This window comes from Cibotium barometz, chromosome 36 (assembly GCF_041138505.1).
Source record: "Cibotium barometz isolate CiBa-2024 chromosome 36, ASM4113850v1, whole genome shotgun sequence".
NCBI lineage: Eukaryota > Viridiplantae > Streptophyta > Polypodiopsida > Cyatheales > Cibotiaceae > Cibotium > Cibotium barometz.
In genome coordinates, this window is record NC_141081.1 from 43,692,269 (window position 1) to 43,710,704 (window position 18,436).

General features: G+C 44.8%; 1 protein-coding gene across 3 annotated transcripts in view; it reads left to right on the top strand.

Moving 5' to 3' along the window:
* LOC147617922 (autophagy-related protein 18h-like) overlaps positions 1–18,436 on the top strand; it is a 45,313-nt gene that overhangs the window by 11,610 nt on the left and 15,267 nt on the right. For all 3 annotated transcript variants that reach the window (XM_086776174.1, XM_086776176.1, XM_086776175.1), the window contains 3 exons: positions 8,525–8,989; positions 9,083–9,493; positions 9,605–9,850. In XM_086776174.1, coding sequence (XP_086632300.1) covers positions 8,525–8,989; positions 9,083–9,493; positions 9,605–9,850 — 1,122 coding nt within the window. The remainder of the gene's footprint in view (positions 1–8,524; positions 8,990–9,082; positions 9,494–9,604; positions 9,851–18,436) is intronic.

Here is an 18,436-nt window from a genome sequence, read left to right on the forward strand (position 1 = left end):
TAGTATTTCTCTTGTCCTATGTGCTCTTGAAGATGTTGCTACCTTGCTTGGTAGAACATAGAGCCAATGGTAGAGAATATGGGCACTGAAGTCGGGCCGGGCATCAAGGTAGCTTCTTGGTGATCTACATCGACATACCATTGTTTTCTAAATGCTGAATTTCATATGCATTGGCATGGAGGATTTGGCAATGGATGCCCGTGAAGCTATGTATTGAATTTCTCCAATAGTAATACAATTTACTCAAGGGAGGGGTCGGCCGTTCCGGCTCATTGTGTGTCTCTTGTCAATTCAGCAATTTACTTCTTGTATATGAGTAAGTGTCCTTCAAATCTTAGTGTATTTAAGTGTATTGATTAGCATTGTGTTCAACCAAGTCACAACTAACCTCTCTACTCTTTTGAGTATGGATACCTTGGCCTCTGCTTTAGGCCCCAACATTACTTTGGAACCGTTCGGGCGAGGAAAAGCAACGTACCAAGGAGATCGTGGACACTTGGCTACATAAGTGGCAGGTCCATTTTCAGTTTCATCCATATGATGATGGAAAAAAGATCCAGTTAGCAGCAGGTTTCCTCTCAGGCAAAGCTTTGCTTTGGTAGAAGGAACTCAACCCTAAGCCAACAACTTGGACACAATTCGAAGACGTCTTCAAGAAGGAATTCCTCAAGAAAGAGGATGATTATGATGTTGCCCGGTTTACAGCTTTGGCCATGACCTCGTAGCACCTCACTTATGAGGTCTACCTCTAGAAGTTTAGGGACTTGCAAATGAAAGCTACAAAGATGGATCCCACTACTCTTTTGGGGTTCTTCGTAGCTAGTTTACCAGACTCATACCGTTTACAAGTTAAAAATAACGAATGCAAAACATTGAACGAGGCCATTCATTCAGCTCGTATCTATGATGATACAATGGTCTCTTCCAAGCCGAAACCCGTTACCGAGCAGGAAAACAAGCATAAAAGAAAGTTCTTTGTACCTACGGCTAACACAACTGAAAGAAAGTCATCGGACCAACCTTCGAAGAATTCAAGTTCGACACCAGCGAAGAAGAAACGACTCCTTAAAGCTTTGAAGCTCAAGAAGGAGGGACGTTGCTTTATTTGCGAAGAAAAAGGACACATGCGTAACGAGTACCCGAAGCAAAAGGGTGCAAAGACCAACGCAGGACCCAAGCCAAAGGCAGCTAACTAGTTGTCTTTGACAGGTACGTCAGTTACTGTACTTTCTCACCCTAGTACATGCTCTGATTGTCTGTTCAACTCTAAAGTATTTGGCTTGCATGATCTTCTCCGAGTTTATGGAGAAGTGAATGGCCATAGAATTCACATTCTTCTAGACCTTGGCAGCTCACACAACTTTGTTAACTACAAACTTGTGCAAAAATTGAGTCTTGATACGACACCCAGCGATCATACCTATGAGGTACGCCTACCTGCGGGAAGGCAAGTATGGGATCGAAAGGTGGAGATGCTTCCAATCCAGATTCAGGACTACAAAGATACTCTGGAATGCTATGTTATGCACCTAGAAAATGTAGACTTGTTATTTGGGATTGAGTGGTTTAAGACTCTTCAAGTCCAGATAGATTGGTCTAGTCATATTTTTTCTTTTCAGCATAGGAACATCCAGTATAGTATTTTAGGTGATTGTATTCATCCCTCTCAGGGACCTCTTGTAAATACAGTTGATTTTGGAAATATAATGGATTCTTCTTTGTATACCGCTTTCCATTGTGTATTGATTCCACTTTCTTCCTTTCTCATCCCTTCCATGGATGTCAATGAATTAAGTGTGTTTAAAAGCAAAGAATTACAGAAGATACTTGATTCGTTTCAAGATGTATTTCCTAAGGAACTGCCATCGGGTTTACCACCTGAAAGGGTAGTAGATCATCGTATTGACTTGATCCATGGTGCTCATCCTGTCAGTATTTCATCTTACAAGATGAGCCAAGCTGAGGAAGATGAGTTGGCTAAACAACTCGAAGATTATTTGAGGATGGGCCAGATTCATCCAAGTAAATCACCTTGGGGTGCACTTTGTTGCTTAGGAGAAAGAAGGACAACACTTGGAGAATGTGTATAGATTATAAGAGATTGAACAAGCGGACAATTAAGAACCGTTATCCTCTTTCTAGATCAGATGACCTGATTGATCGGTTAGCCGGAGTGAAATATTTCACGAAGATAGATTTACGTACTGGCTATCACCAGATACGTATTCATGAAAGGCATGTCGAAAGAACCGCCTTTTGGACTAGGTATGGCCACTACGAGTTTCTCGTATTACCTTTTGGGTTAACCAATGCTCCAGCCACTTTCCAGCAAATGATGAACGATCTTTTTCGTGAACATTTGGGGAAATTTGTGGTGGTGTTCCTGGATGATATTTTGATATATAGTTGTACTCTTGAGGATCATGTTAGACATCTCACGATTGTCTTATCTATTTTAAGACAGAATCGACTATATGCTAAGTTAAGTAAATGTGAGTTTTTTATGACAGACATCATTTACTTGGGACACAAGATCACTAGAGATGGATTGAGCATTGACTATGATCGAGTTCAGAAGGTTCTGGACTGGCCTATACGGCGAACAGTGAAACAACTTCGTTCTTTTCTCGGTTTTGTTGTTTTTCTTCGGAAATCTGTGTTGGAGTACTCTCAGCTCACACTACAGATGACCGACTTATTGAAAGGTCGTGGACGTAAGTCAAATCAGCCTATCACTTGGAATAACGATTTGGATATGGCCTTCAGACTTTTGAAAGATAAAGTCAAGGAAGCACCTATCTTAGCGTTACCCGATCCTAGTTGGCCTTATGTTCTTGAAACTGATGCCAGTGACTATGCCATCGGGGCTGCTCTATTTCAAGATGGTAGACCGGTTGCTTTTGAAAGTAAAAAGCTAGACGACACTCAATCTCGTTGGCCAACCCTTGAGAAGGAGCTTTATGCTGTGATTCATGCTCTCAAGGTTTGGAGACATTATTTATATGGCTCCAAGCTTGTGGTATTGACTGATGATTGGTATTGACTGATCATCAGTCAATCAAGTATGTGTGATGCGGATGATTTGAGAGGAAGGAAAGCTCGTTGGGCTGAGTTAATGTAAGATTTTGATTTTGAGATCCGTTATCAGAAAGGGTCAATGAATAGTGTTGCAGATGCGCTTAGTCGAATTAGAGAGGTGAATACTTTGTCGTTCACCGAGATTTCTACTGACTTATTTCAGTCATTGAGAGGGCTTTGCAAGACTGATAGTTATTTTGGTCCATTTTGGCAGAAGATCCAGGACGGGAGCTCATTGATTGACCAAGACTCAATGACTGAGCAGTCTACCATTCAGGCTGCAGGAGGCCAGTGGATGATTCGGAATGGTTTACTATTTCGTAATGACAAAATTGTGTACCACAGATCTCGGACATTAGGTCCAAGGATCTTAAGGAGTGTCACGACGCCCCTTCTCCTTGGGTACAGAGGACGCTATCGTTAGTGAAACACACTTTTTATTGGCCAAAGATGAAAGGGTATGTAGAAGATTATGTTCTCAAGTGTCAAATTTGTCAGGCAAATAAAGCTGAACGCTTTAGACAGGCTGGGTTGTTGCATCCTTTGCTAATCCCAGGTAGTAAATGGGAAAGTATTTCCATGGATTTTATTACCGGATTGCCAAGAACACATCAAGGCCACGATTCTATTTGGGTTGTGGTAGATCGTTTGACAAAAATGGCTAGATTTTTACCGATCCGGAAGACTATTATAGCTACGCAATTAGCACGGCAATTTATCGAGCAATTGTTTAGACTGTACGGGTTACCGCAGGACATAGTCAGTGATAGGGACTCTAAGTTTACGAGTGATTTTTGGAACCTTGTTTTTGAGAAGTTGGAAACAACTTTGAATTTGAGTTCCTTAGATCATCCTCAATCTAATGGCCAGACTGAAAGAGTGAATCAGATTTTGGAGGATATGCTTCGAGCATATGTATCCAAAAGACAGAGTTCATGGGAGGATTATCTTCCTATGATAGAATTTGCATATAACAGTACTAAGCATACGAGTACAGGTTTTAGTCCTTTCATGCTTATGTATGGTTTTCAACCTAGATCACCTGTTACAGTAGGATTCTCAGGACTTCAGCATGATGCAGCACGTAATTTTTTGCAAGATATGCAAGAAATGTTACAAGTTGCGAAGGAATCTATTAGAAGTGCTCAAGACGGAGATAGATTTTATTCTAATAGACATCGTTCACCCAGAGAGTTCTCTGAAGGAACGATAGTGTATTTGCGAGTTCCGAAAGATTCCGAGACTTTACGGACAGGTCGATCTCCGAAATTATCCCCTAGATACTGTGGACCATTTCGTATTACACGAAGGATTGGTCCAGTTGCATATAAATTGGATTTGCCTTCTCATGTGAAAGTTCATCTTGTATTTCATGTCAGTAGACTTAAGGAAGTACTGGGTGGAACAGACCAGTTAGTTACTACTCAAGAAATTATAGATGTCGAGGACATGACATTGGTTCCACACGAACGTGAAAAGATTCTTAGATTTTGTGAAAGAAGATTGCGTAATACGCTTATCACGGAATACAAGATCAAGTGGAAGGATCGTGTTGAGGAGGATGCTACATGGGAGACATTGACTACTCTTCGGAGAGATTACCCTGGCTTTTTAGTGAGCTCAGGAGTGAGCTCTTAGAGGAAGGGGATTATGTCATGTGCACAGTGTGTATCTACCGTGTGCTACACGCACACAAGACTAGCTTCGAGGTTTAGGGAAGCTTGGAGCTAGGCAGGTTGATTGGCGAGCTGAGTTAGAGATAGACTAACAGGCGGGCACCCAAGTATGGACGAGCGGGCGTCCAAGTGTGGACGCCCGATGATCGGCCAAGAGCCTATAAAAGGGTGGCTAAGGTTAGTGATTAGTCACATAGAGTCTCGCGTGATTTGTGAGAGCTCTATGGTCTGGAGCCTGGATCTAGTGCAGACGTGCACCTGCTTTACGTAGCCAAGGCCGACAGCAATCTCGAGGCCCGCGAGGGTAGCTACGTAGCGGTATGGGACGTCGCGAGGTGGAGATTGGTCGGTACGTCAACCTAGTTAGCTCAGCTCGTGGCTCGGTGGGGACTGTCAGAATACGCAGCGGAGATGATGACCAGATCTGGGAACACAAGGTCAAAAAACGCATGCAGAAAAACAGCACAAGAGAGAGAGAGATAGATGTAGGCGTGTAACTCTGCTCTGATATACACAAGAAGATCCCGAATATGATACAATGAGTGGTATGGGGATGGGGGCCTATTTATATGCCCCCACATATGCACTTAGCTTTTCTTTGCCAGGTTGGTCATGAAGCCAAAAGAAATATCTCGTCACCATATCCTTAAGATATCCTGAAGAAATATCTCGTCACCATATCCTTAAGATATCCTGAGATATATTTCCATATAGCTTACTTGTAAGCTTGATAATATAATCCACAATATCCATATGGAAAGAGTGCTAAACGTGTGCACATAAAGCCAACTCCACACTTCCAAGATAAAATTTTGTGAATTCATAAATCCTTAGATCAACAAGCTGTCTACTGCTCATGCTCTTGCTTCATAAGCTATGAAGTGGTTGGCCATGCTTAACAGCAATGATGGTAAGTGTGGTCCCCACTTGAGATCTTTTCTCTTCCTTATTGATAGAAGGAAGCCTCCGCTTCCAAGAAAGCCTATGCTCTGATACCAATGTAACTCGCGGTGGTGGGCGGTGCCCGGGGGACTAGGGCCTTTGACACACTTGTTGATACCATCAATGCATATTAAAACATTTAAACATAGTCACAGCCTTAACACATATCCATCATCACTTTGCATAAAACATAAAAGCGATAAAACATCCACAAATGTTGAAAATGGAGCTTGCACGTGTGACACCGCATAGAGGCCGGAATGGGCCGACCCCTCCCCCCCCCTGAGTATTTTATTACCCAAGGAGAATAATATCATGTACAAGCTTTGAGGGCCTTACTCTCCCCAGGGGAGATGCCGGATTATCCATATACAAATGCCATAACATAGCCCAACACGAGGCAACCAAGCCGGAACATAGGCTGTAGAAATGCCGAGCCAACAACATAATCCATATACCTTCGTGTGGGTACTGATTCTTTCCCAAAAAACCACGGGTCTTCATGCAATAGAGCTGGTACAGCAAGTACAACTCTCCATTCAGCCGGTACAGTAGGTACAATGGCTGGTACAGCCGGTACAGTGGTTGGTACAATAGGTACAGTGGTTGGTACAGCCGGTACAGTGGTACAAATGTTGGTACAGCATGTACAGTGGCTAGTACAGTAGGTACAGTGGTTGGTACAGCAAGTACAGAAGCTGGTACAGCCGGTACAATGGGTGGTATAGCAAGTACAACAAGTACAAGGACTGGTGCAGCCAGTACAATGGTTAGTACAGCAGGTACAAAGGCTGGTACAACAAGTACAATGGCTAGAAATCATAATAAATGATTAAATACCCTTGCCTTCAGTATTTCTTCGCGATGGAAGCCTCCAAAACAGTCCCCAACAGCCGGTATTCTTCATGGGCAGCCTTCAAGTCATAGAGAAAGAGAGTAGCCATCATTAGGGCAGCCTGTAACGGTGGTAGAGGCTAGTGTGCAGCAAGAGAGCCTCCATTAATGAAGAGAGAGGGCTCCAATTTGTAGATTTGGGCCTCCCATGAGCTAAAATGGCAAGAGAAGGCTACGATGACAAGTGGAGAGCCACACAATAGCTGAAGTGACAAGTGTGAGGCCACTTGTCTCACTTTGATCCACTTTCTAACAAGTGTTAGGCCACTTGTCTCACTTTGGTCCACTTTCTTGCCACATGTCCCAATCTAAGAGATGGGTCTTTCCATAAACTTTATCTCTAAAAATATCCCAACTGGATGGGTCTGTGCTTGGAGCAGAGTTTCTACTCTTGCTGTGGACATGGTAGATGAGAAATAGTCTTGGAGAGGGTCCTTGTGGGCAAGCACTAGTGGTATGGGACGCTAGTGCTGACTGGCATGTATCTGTAGAGTGGAGCCGTAGCCCTTGGCTTGGGGGAGGATTGAAGTACTGATTCTATGGTTGGGTGGTGAGCTTGCTTGCACCTGTTTTCTCTAATCTTGTTTGGATTGTGTTTAGGAGATCTTGGTTAGACAAGCGTGGGAGGCCTCTTACAAGTTGGGACCTGATTGGAAGTGGAGCAAAGGTGAATCTTGTTTCCATGTGCTCCAAGTTTAGCAAGAGGGGATGCCATGCGCATCATGTAGAGGGATGCCACGTGGACACAGTCAGCAGGCTTAGAGGCAAGATTAGAGGTTGGATAGGTACTATTCTGGAGGTCTAGGAGCTATCCAGACATCCGCCGAAGTGTGAAGAGGTGCCCAGGTGTGAACACAACTTTATTGGTTGTGGCTGACCAGCAGGACATCCAGCCGACCAGCCCTAGAATAGCTGATTAGCTGTACAGATGCATATAAATAGGTGGCTGAGTTGCAGATGAATATATGCAAGAGCCCAAGTCAGGAGTAGTGAGAGGCAAGTTGAGTTTCGGCAGAAGGGCGTTCCCTGGGAGCAAGGAACAGCTGGAACAGTCACCTTTTCCAGAATGGTGCATTTTTATGCACATAGGATAGGTGTCATTTTGTGAGTCTGGATCTAGATCCAAGTTCATCATTGTAGATATTCATGTCTGGACACTATACTGTAGATTAGGTCATTTTGCTTTCTCTTTTGTGTATTTGCAGCATAAGTAACTTTAATTAGCAAGTTAGTCAGTGTTTAATCAGTGTTAATCAAGCACTGTTCCGCACGCATGTTACTGATGGCTTGAGTTATATCGCTGTCCAGCTGTAAGAAAAAAGACCGAGAGTTGTGATGTTGCACTACTTGTATAGTGGAGGGGTCAACGAAAGCTTGATGGAGAATGATGGGCCCCAAGTCCTTGATGGCTCCCTTGAATGGAATATCACTTGTATTTGCTTAATGTATAGCACAAGTATATATACTCACACACATCATGCTTTTATGTGTGCATTCAGTGAGTGAGATCCTGAATAAAATTGAATTTGGCTCAGCTTTCAACTTGTGAATTAACTAGCATGTCTGACCAGAAGCTGCGAATTACCTCTGCAATGAGGAAGTAACCTAGCGATTACCTGCCAAAGTCATGTCTTGTGAAGGAAAATGAAATTGTGGTGATGGGGTCATGATATTCTTGAGCACCCCACCAGCACATAATTCTTGCCATTGCCGTGTTACCTGTGTACTTTTGTGCTCCAAGGACATGGTTTGGGTCTGCAAAGCTGTTGTGCTCTGGTAATACTTTGGAAATGTTTTCAATTGCAGTTATGGAAGCTCTCTCCTTATTCCTCCTATATGATCTATCTGTGCTTTAAATAAACATGTACTTTTTCTGTCATCCCAGTCTCTACGGTAGCATTGAGATCTATCTACACTCGTCTTTTTGATTACAGGTGCAATGGGCAGGCTTTGACAGAATAGAGTTAGGACCAGCCAATATTCGGCATGTGCTGCTCCTGACTTATGTGAATGGATTCCAAGTTTGGGATGTGGAGGATGCGGATGATGTGTGGGAACTTGTCTCCAAAGGTGATGGTCCAGTCGCTTTCCTGCGGGTCCAGCCACAACCCTCTGAAGGAACATCCGATGGAGGCTTGAATGCAGCTCGGCCTTTATTGCTAGTTGTCACAAATGACGCCACAAATCGTCGGAGTACTGGTATACCTAGTGGACTTGCAAATGGCTACGGTGGAGTTGTAGGGAGCCCTCCTTCTGTAGGAGAGAACCACTTTGTTCCTACTCTTGTTAAATTCTACTCTTTACGGAGCCATACGTATGTACATACATTGAGATTTCGCACTGCTATTTATGCTGTCCGTTGTAGCTCCCGAGTTGTTGCAGTCGCTCTTGCTGCTCAAGTATGTTTCCAAGTTTTCTTCTCTCTCTTAAGTGCACTGTTTGATACATGCTGAGTCATGACTCATTACATCATTGTTTCCTTTTTCTTGCAGCTCTACGGTTTTGATGCTGCAACACTTCAGAGTACTTTCAGTGTGCTCACATATCCTTCCCCTCAACCAGGATCAAGTGGGCTAAATTTTGGATATGGCGCAGTTGCTGTTGGACCAAGGTGGTTGGCTTATGCCGCAAATCAGCCTGTCATTTCAAACACTGGAAGGGTTTCTCCACAGCACCTGACCCCTTCTCCCGGTGTCAGTCCATCAACCTCTCCTGCAAATGGTAGTTTGGTAGCACATTATGCAAAAGAATCAAGCAAGCAACTCGCTGCTGGAATCGTCACTTTAGGAGACCTCGGATACAAAGCATTTTCAAGATATTGCACTGAGGGTACCAGTTCACCAGAGCTGGGAAGTCCACTTCAAAATAACAGTTGCAATGGTCATCCCGAGCACGCAGGAACTGTGAGATATCACCTTTTCGGCTCTGTTATCCTTGCAAGTTGTCTGGTATTGTTGATATATATAAATAAAAATTCTGATTTACAGGATCATGTTTTGTTTTGCCTTTTTCAGGTGATTGTACGCGATTTTGTAAGTAAAGTTGTGGTGTCGCAATTTCGAGCGCATGGAAGCCCACTTTCTGCACTATGTTTCGATCCCACTGGAACTCTGTTAGTCACTGCCTCTATTCATGGGCACAACATCAATATTTTTCGAATAATGCCAGTTTCAAATGTGAACGGGGCAAACTCAAGCTCATATGATTCAAGTGCCTCACATGTACACCTTTACAAGCTTTCTCGTGGGATGACTAACGCGGTAAAGGACACTTTGACGGAACTCTTAAGTGTTGATGAAGCTTATGCACTGTTCAGTTGGTATTCCTGCTCAGTTTTGTTGGTCTTTGTAGCGTATTGTATGTTACAACTGCTCCTCTTGTAGTATGATCCTGTTCCATTATTTTCCAGGTGTAAGTACTGCTGATAAAGTTAATGCAAAATTTTTGGGAGATGGTCAGGTGCAAACATAGATGTGGGAAACTCATGAAACTCCGGGTTTTTGCCGTTTCAGATGGCTGTGTGCTAGGGTTTTCAGAGATAGAAAGAAGAGCAGCGGAATCAAACACATACATCACACACGAGTCCTAAACTACTGTCTGTATTATGTACAATTAGAAAGTGTTACAACTGAATCTCCAGTACAAAAGGTGGTTGAGAATGAAGATGTCAGTACTCAGCGTACACACACTGTCGGAGAAAGGGTCTATGGCTAGCGTTGCACAGTAGCTATGGTGGGTAAAACAAGAAAGCCATGGCTATGGTGTTTGAGAGCTCGACAGATATTAGAGAAAGAGAGTGAGAGCTAGAGAGAGAGTAAAACACACAACTCAATGATATGACATTAGCTTGTATTAATTCAATGGAGTACAAGTACCTTTATATACGTACAAAAGTTCTCTTTTGACATCATTGCTTATGGCATCACACACACAAATATCTATATATTATTGTGACCCCTCTAAGAGGTGGTTCACACATACATAAACACACAAACATATAAATGAGTGTTCACATCCTTTTTAGGGATGTTCACACACGCACACATATGGATACACAAACACACAATTGCACATATTCCAACACGCCCCTCAATTGTGACTTGGGGCTTATACACATGAACATAGGCAATACCTTGATTCCAACACTCCCCCTCAAGGGATTGCCACACTCTAGTCAAGGATTAATCTTAGGCCCTTAGCCTAGTTTCTCATGGTAGTAGGTGGTTCCCAAGGGTAGGAACAAACAAGGAATGGGTTACACACTCATAACACAACAGACATAGGCAAGACCTTGTTCCCAGCATATTACACAGCTTGGTCCTCGTACAAGCCGCCCCTTTCTGGTCAGCATTACTAGCATCATACCAAAGGTTGGGTCATCCCACATGGATAGTTTGAGCAATGAGTGTGGTTATGAAAGAGTGGACCCAAGGTTACGTTGTCGCTTGGAGCACAACTGCATACTACTCTGATTGTGGCAGAAATGGCACCAACTTTATTGACGGTACTGTTGTAGCTCGGTTTGGGACAAGTGGTCCATTGACATGCCTTTGCGTGCCTTCTGGTTTGGGATCATGGTTGACATGGTAATTGTGTGGGGCTTGGAGCAAGAAGCTCCGTGTGTCTGATACTGTGCTAAATTTTTCCCGTGATTGTTTGACTTGCCATTTCTAGTATGGGATGGTTTAGGTGCACTACCTTGGCTAATCTAAAGCTTTGCATTTATTTCTTATTTAGTACTAATCTTAAGGCATTCGTAAAGGATCGTGGATGGAGGCTCTTGACATACCAATGAATGTCGTGGTGCAATCCATAAAGGAAAGCACCTAACGTATCCTTATTGGGCTTTTGCAATTGCAGTCCCAACAATGTTGTGTTGATGTTGATGGGGCTCGTCGGACTTGCTGAAAAATGGCCAAGAATTCTCTCTGTCGTTCAGCCTCCTCAGCCTTTCAACAATCCTCTTCTTCCTTCTAGCGGTCCTGCTCTCATCGGCCTTGTGGTGGTCCTCCTCATCCTTTGGGGGGCCTACTCAGTCTTTTGGCAGAAATTCTCCTTGGCCTTTACATTGTCATCGTCAGCTCGGCAGGTAGCCTCGGCGGCCTCTCGTGGCTGGTTGTCACAGTCAACCTTGATTTCAGCCCTTAAAACACTTAAGTTCCGTGGCTTGCCAATGTGCATTTTCCTGTGTGTACAAATGATTCAGTCCTCATTTACTCTGAGGCAACCGCTAACGTACCCATGAGCATCCATTCTAAATACCCGTTTGGCCTTCTTTCCTCTTGGCACAATGTGCATTGGAAACTTGATAGCCTTAATGAGATGAGAAGAGACAAGTGCCTGCAGAATCTTATCAAGAAGTCTCTGTATTTAGCCTCTCTTGGAAATTTTCTCATATTAGATGTCTTCCACCACTACACTCCATCTACCAAACACACGAAAGTAATCAACTTTGGGCATCTTCGGCCTCAAGCCAAAACTTGTGTGGCAACTCTTTACCTTTTATCATGCACGTGGCCATTCCAAAGATCTATTCTTTCTGTTTGCCACACCATTTTGTTGTGGCTCCATGCATTGATGTATAATGACTTTCCCCTGCAAGTGTGCCTTGAAAGCATATATTCACCTTGTCACGACCCTGTGTTTTTCTTTGGACAGTATGCAGGTGTGCACGGGGACATGGTGGACAGTGTGAATGGCATCAGTTTGGAGTTGAAAAAGTAAACCCATGTGTGGACAACCCCAAGTTCGCAAGGGGCGCCACTGCGTTTTGGGGCCAATCGGTGTCCGTGTACTGTTTGCAGGAGTACTCTAGCTCCCCCTGTTTGTTTTCCTTTTCTAGGTCCTCAATGGCGTTGAAGTGTTTTATGTGCGAGTGTTTGTTTCACCGCCCGTCAGGCCGGTTTACAAGGTTCCGTTGCCGGGACACATCGTCGACTTTCTCAAGGAGGCGAGCCCGTGGTTGTCACATCAAAAGCTTCAACATGAGGAAAGTGAAAAGGAAGTGCAGGAGACAGTGCAGGGTTGTGTGTCTTTGCCTATATGAGGTGAAGAGCAATGCTGAAGATGAAGCTCAGGAGAAAAGACACCAAGACCAAGAAGTAGTCGGCCAGGAACAAGAAGCAGTTGAAGTGTTATGGTGCAAAACATGGGTTGAAGGCTATAGCTTTCGACAGTTTGTCACCGGTCGTATCTTCATAGAGGCTTCATGGGTTCGGAAGACAGTTTCTTTCTATGTTTAGCAGTGGTGATCTCCTATGCTTCATCGAGGACTTGTGCTTACCACTTGGGTGGAGTGCAAGGAGGTTTTGGGTGCCTGAGGAAGTATCAGATGAGGCTCAGACGGAAGCGGAGGAACTTGATGAGGCTCAGACGGAAGCGGAGGAACTTGATGAGATTCTTATTCCCGAGCAGATACTGGCACATAAGGAAAGAAAGGTATAAGGTAAAGTTTCTCGTCGCTATCTTGTGAAGTTCAAGAACTGTTCACTGATGGATGTGAAGTGGATGGAGGAGGGTGACTTAGCAGATTCACCTCAGGAATTGCAGCTTTATCTTGATGCCTTTGAGTTGGAGTCGACCCTTGTTACGGCTCATTCAGGTTTAGCAGAGCATAGGTCTGGAGCATTGCCTGATGCTCAAGAGGGGGGTAGCACCTCCGCTCCCTTGTTACAGACAGGCTCAGTTGTTATCTAGGAGTCGCTTGGTGACATCTTTGTATTCACCCGAAGGTACTGGAGGCTGACTGTACATTTGGTTATGGGACTTCTATGATCTTGTGTTCTAGACACATGAGATGATGGTCGAGTATGGTTCACAGTCGGCCGCACCTTGAACTATAACTGCAACTATGGATAACTCTATGGAGGGCATAAGTCTTGCGAGCAGTCCTAGAGTTGGTTTGGTTCATATATGGATTGAACTCTATTTGTGCATGTATGCATACACTTTTTGAGGTAGACGTATTTTTGTATTCTGGTGCCATTGGATCCTGGTACCATTGAGAGTACATTGGGAAATACTCTGGACTGTGTGGTGTGATGCATGTATGTTGGTATGATACATCAAGTGCTTTATTATGTCATGGATGCACCACTGGGTGTGACTCCTGCAGGATGGCCATGAGACATATGTGGGGAAGTACTTAGTGGATGTAGTGTTTGGATGCATTGAGTGCTTTCATATGCTCATGTTTTACCTTCAGTCGTGGGTCCTGCGGGATGCCCATGGGCGTAAGGCTTGCGAGCAGCCCTTAGACTGTTACTTTAGAGTAGGTAGAGCAACTTGAGGAGCATATTGTTTGCGAATGCATATGTGTGCCATATGTAGAATGATGCATGGTTTTGTTTTTGGCTAACACAGTTAACGTGTTTCCATTTGATTTTAGACTTTTGCTGTAGGTTTTGAAGGAACAAGCAAGAGGTGTTTGTCACTTTGGCGTGACAGTGTGGCCTATTGTGCAGGATGATTGTTTTATCACCCAGATGCATTGGAGGGCCATTGTTTATGTCATATGGGGAGTCTTTGCTCATAAGATGCCTTACTGTGCCATTGAGTGCAATCGAGGACGCTTGCTATTTTTCAAGAGGGGGGTATGTCACGACCCTGTGTTTTTCTCTGGACAGTATGCAGGTGTGCACGGGGACATGGTGGACAGTGTGAATGGCATCAGTTTGGAGTTGAAAAAGTAAACTCATGTGTGGACAACCCCAAGTGTGAAGGGGGCAAAGAGACTTTAATTGAAAAGGTTTTATAACCTTTGGTGGCCAAAAATTAAAGTTTCAAAGGTTTTAAAACCTTGGGAGGCCCCTAGGCAATTTATAGAGACTACTCCACTTTTGGAGGCCCACGTCTCTCTCTTCTCTCTCTCTTGCTTTTGCAACTTCTCATGCGTGGACGAGAGGAGAAGTCGACTGCTGATGTTGGCTGCGCACAGAAGAGCTCGTGGAGATCTGTACGGCTGCTGCAGGTACAGCGTACGGGATGCTGCAGGTACAGTGTACGGAAACTGCAGGTCAGGTGGCTGCAGATACAGATTCAGGCGGCGCAGGCCAGGTGTACGATTGCAGGTACAGCTGTATGACTGCAGGCACAGGTGTACGGACAGGTACAGCTCGTATAGGCGGCTGCTGTACAACAGCTAATACAGGTGGCAGCTGCACACTATTTGGTACGGGTGGCTGCTGGTGTTGACCTGTTTGGAAAGGTGGCTGCAGGCATGTGCTTTTTGGAGGACATCATGTCGATGGCGTTCAATTGATGGAACTTTAAGTTTCTCTTTGCTTTGGGTTCGGGACTGTTTTGGAAAGGGTTTATGGACTGTTTCGTGGCAGTTCATGTGGCTATGAACAGAGGGACCTACAGTTATGGGCATCTCTATGTTTCCAGATGTTTCATGAGGGAACATGTAACTGGATGTATGCCGTTGTTGGCACTGTTGTTGAATGGTGCCATGAATGGTTCTGTATGGAAACAGGACAGAAGTTTCAAAGGGAAATAGGCCTAAGGGTTTCATGTGGAAACAGGTCGTAGGTTTCTTGAGGAAACATGTATTTGGGTTTCTCCAGGAGATAGGTCACATGCAGGCAGAAGGTACAGGAATGGACACATGTTTGGTACAGCCTTGCTACTGATTGGGCAGGGGACAGGGAATCCATGACAGAGATGGATAGTACCCTTGAAAGGTAGAGGGGGTTGGTACAGGTGTGTCGACTGTATGGTATGCTGTGCTGTGATACGAGTTCTCTTTTGAGAGACAGTTCGGGAGTCTGTGTTGTGATATGCAGAAGCACTGGATGTGTCAGGGTGTGATGTTGTTCATAGTGTGAGAGGCTATGGATGGTTGTGGCAGCCCTGATCATGGGAGAAAGCTTCTGTATGCAGACTCAATGTGAGAGAGTCTTTCGATGTGAACAATGGCTGGACTTGGTTGTGGATGCCGAGTGGACAAGAAGCCATGATGCAGGTTCTTTGCAGGCTTCAGGGGTTCTATTGAGACGGCTGAGTTTCGAGCCTTATTGTAATCAAAGCTCTTATAATCAATTAAAGAAATATCGCAAGGGGCGCCACTGCGTTTTGGGGCCAATCGGTGTCCGTGTACTGTTTGCAGGAGCACTCTAGCTCCCCCTGTTTGTTTTCCTTTTCTAGGTCCTCAATGGCGTTGAAGTGTTTTATGTGCGAGTGTTTGTTTCACCGCCCGTCAGGCCGGTTTACAAGGTTTCGTTGCCGGGACACATCGTCGACTTTCTCAAGGAGGCGAGCCCGTGGTTGTCACGTCAAAAGCTTCAACATGAGGAAAGTGAAAAGGAAGTGCAGGAGACAGTGCAGGGTTGTGTGTCTTTGCCTATATGAGGTGAAGAGCAAGAGCTGAAGATGAAGCTCAGGAGAAAAGACACCAAGACCAAGAAGTAGTCGGCCAGGAACAAGAAGCAGTTGAAGTGTTATGGTGCAAAACATGGGTTGAAGGCTATGGCTTTCGACAGTTTGTCACCGGTCGTATCTTCATAGAGGCTTCATGGGTTCGGAAGACAGTTTCTTTCTATGTTTAGCAGTGGTGATCTCCTATGCTTCATCGAGGACTTGTGCTTACCACTTGGGTGGAGTGCAAGGAGGTTTTGGGTGCCTGAGGAAGTATCAGATGAGGCTCAGACGGAAGCGGAGGAACTTGATGAGATTCTTATTCCGGAGCAGATACTGGCACATAAGGAAAGAATGGTATAAGGTAAAGTTTCTCGTCGCTATCTTGTGAAGTTCAAGAACTGTTCACTGATGGATGTGAAGTGGATGGAGGAGGGTGACTTAGCAGATTCACCTCAGGAATTGCAGCTTTATCTTGATGCCTTTGAGTTGGAGTCGACCCTTGTTACGGCTCATTCAGGTTCAGCAGAGCATAGGTCTGGAGCATTGCCTGATGCTCAAGAGGGGGGTAGCACCTCCGCTCCCTTGTTACAGACAGGCTAAGTTGTTATCTAGGAGTCGCTTGGTGACGTCTTTGTATTCACCCGAAGGTACTGGAGGCTGACAGTACATTTGGTTATGGGACTTCTATGATCTTGTGTTCTTGACACATGAGATGATGGTCGAGTATGGTTCACAGTCGGCCGCACCTTGAACTATAACTGCAACTATGGATAACTCTATGGAGGGCATAAGTCTTGCGAGCAGTCCTAGAGTTGGTTTGGTTCATATATGGATTGAACTCTATTTCTGCATGTATGCATACACTTTTTGAGGTAGAGGTATTTTTGTATTCTGGTGCCATTGGATCTTGGTACCATTGAGAATACATTGGGAAATACTCTGGACTATGTGGTGTGATGCATGTATGCTGGTATGATACATCAAGTGCTTTATTATGTCATGGATGCACCACTGGGTGTGACTCCTGCGGGATGGCCATGAGACATATGTGGGGAAGTACTTAGTGGATGTAGTGTTTGGATGCATTGAGTGCTTTCATATGCTCATGTTTTACCTTCAGTCGTGGGTCCTGCGGGATGCCCATGGGCGTAAGGCTTGCGAGCAGCGCTTAGACTGTTACTTTAGAGTAGGTAGAGCAACTTGAGGAGCATATTGTTTGCGAATGCATATGTGTGCCATATGTAGAATGATGCATGGTTTTGTTTTTGGCTAACACAGTTAACGTGTTTCCATTTGATTTTAGACTTTTGCTGTAGGTTCTGAAGGAACAAGCAAGAGGTGTTCGTCACTTTGGCGTGACAGTGTGGCCTATTGTGCAGGATGATTGTTTTATCACCCAGATGCATTGGAGGGCCATTGTTTATGTCATATGGGGAGTCTTTGCTCATAAGATGCCTTACTGTGCCATTGAGTGCAATCGAGGACGCTTGCTATTTTTCAAGAGGGGGGTATGTCACGACCCTGTGTTTTTCTCTGGACAGTATGCAGGTGTGCACGGGGACATGGTGGACAGTGTGAATGGCATCAGTTTGGAGTTGAAAAAGTAAACCCATGTGTGGACAACCCCAAGTGTGAAGGGGGCAAAGAGACTTTAATTGAAAAGGTTTTATAACCTTTGGTGGCCAAAAATTAAAGTTTCAAAGGTTTTAAAACCTTGGGAGGCCCCTAGGCAATTTATAGAGACTACTCCACTTTTGGAGGCCCACGTCTCTCTCTTCTCTCTCTCTTGCTTTTGCAACTTCTCATGCGTGGACGAGAGGAGAAGTCGACTGCTGATGTTGGCTGCGCACAGAAGAGCTCGTGCAGATCTGTACGGCTGCTGCAGGTACAGCGTATGGGATGCTGCAGGTACAGTGTACGGAAACTGCAGGTCAGGTGGCTGCAGATACAGATTCAGGCGGCGCAGGCCATATGTACGATTGCAGGTACAGCTGTACGACTGCAGGCACAGGTGTACGACTGCATGCACAGGTGTACGGACAGGTACAGCTCGTACAGGCGGCTGCTGTACAACAGCTAATACAGGTGGCAGCTGCACACTATTTGGTACGGGTGGCTGCTGGTGTTGACCTGTTCGGAAAGGTGGCTGCAGGCATGTGCTTTTTGGAGGATGCCGTGTTTTTGTAGAAAGGAGGGGCTGGTTTTTCATGAACATAGACATCATGTCGATGGCGTTCAACTGATGGAACTTTCAGTTTCTCTTTGCTTTGGGTTCGGGACTGTTTTGGAAAGGGTTTATGGACTGTTTCGTGGCAGCTCATGCGGCTATGAACATGAGCAATGCTCGGGACAGTTTGAGGACTGTTTATGGGCTGTCTTTGTTTGGCTGCAAATTCAGCTATGTACTTGGGTTTCTGGCTGCAAGTACAGGTCATTTGGTTGTGTTTCTTGGCATGGGAGTGAAGCAAGCTCGCATGGCTGCGTGC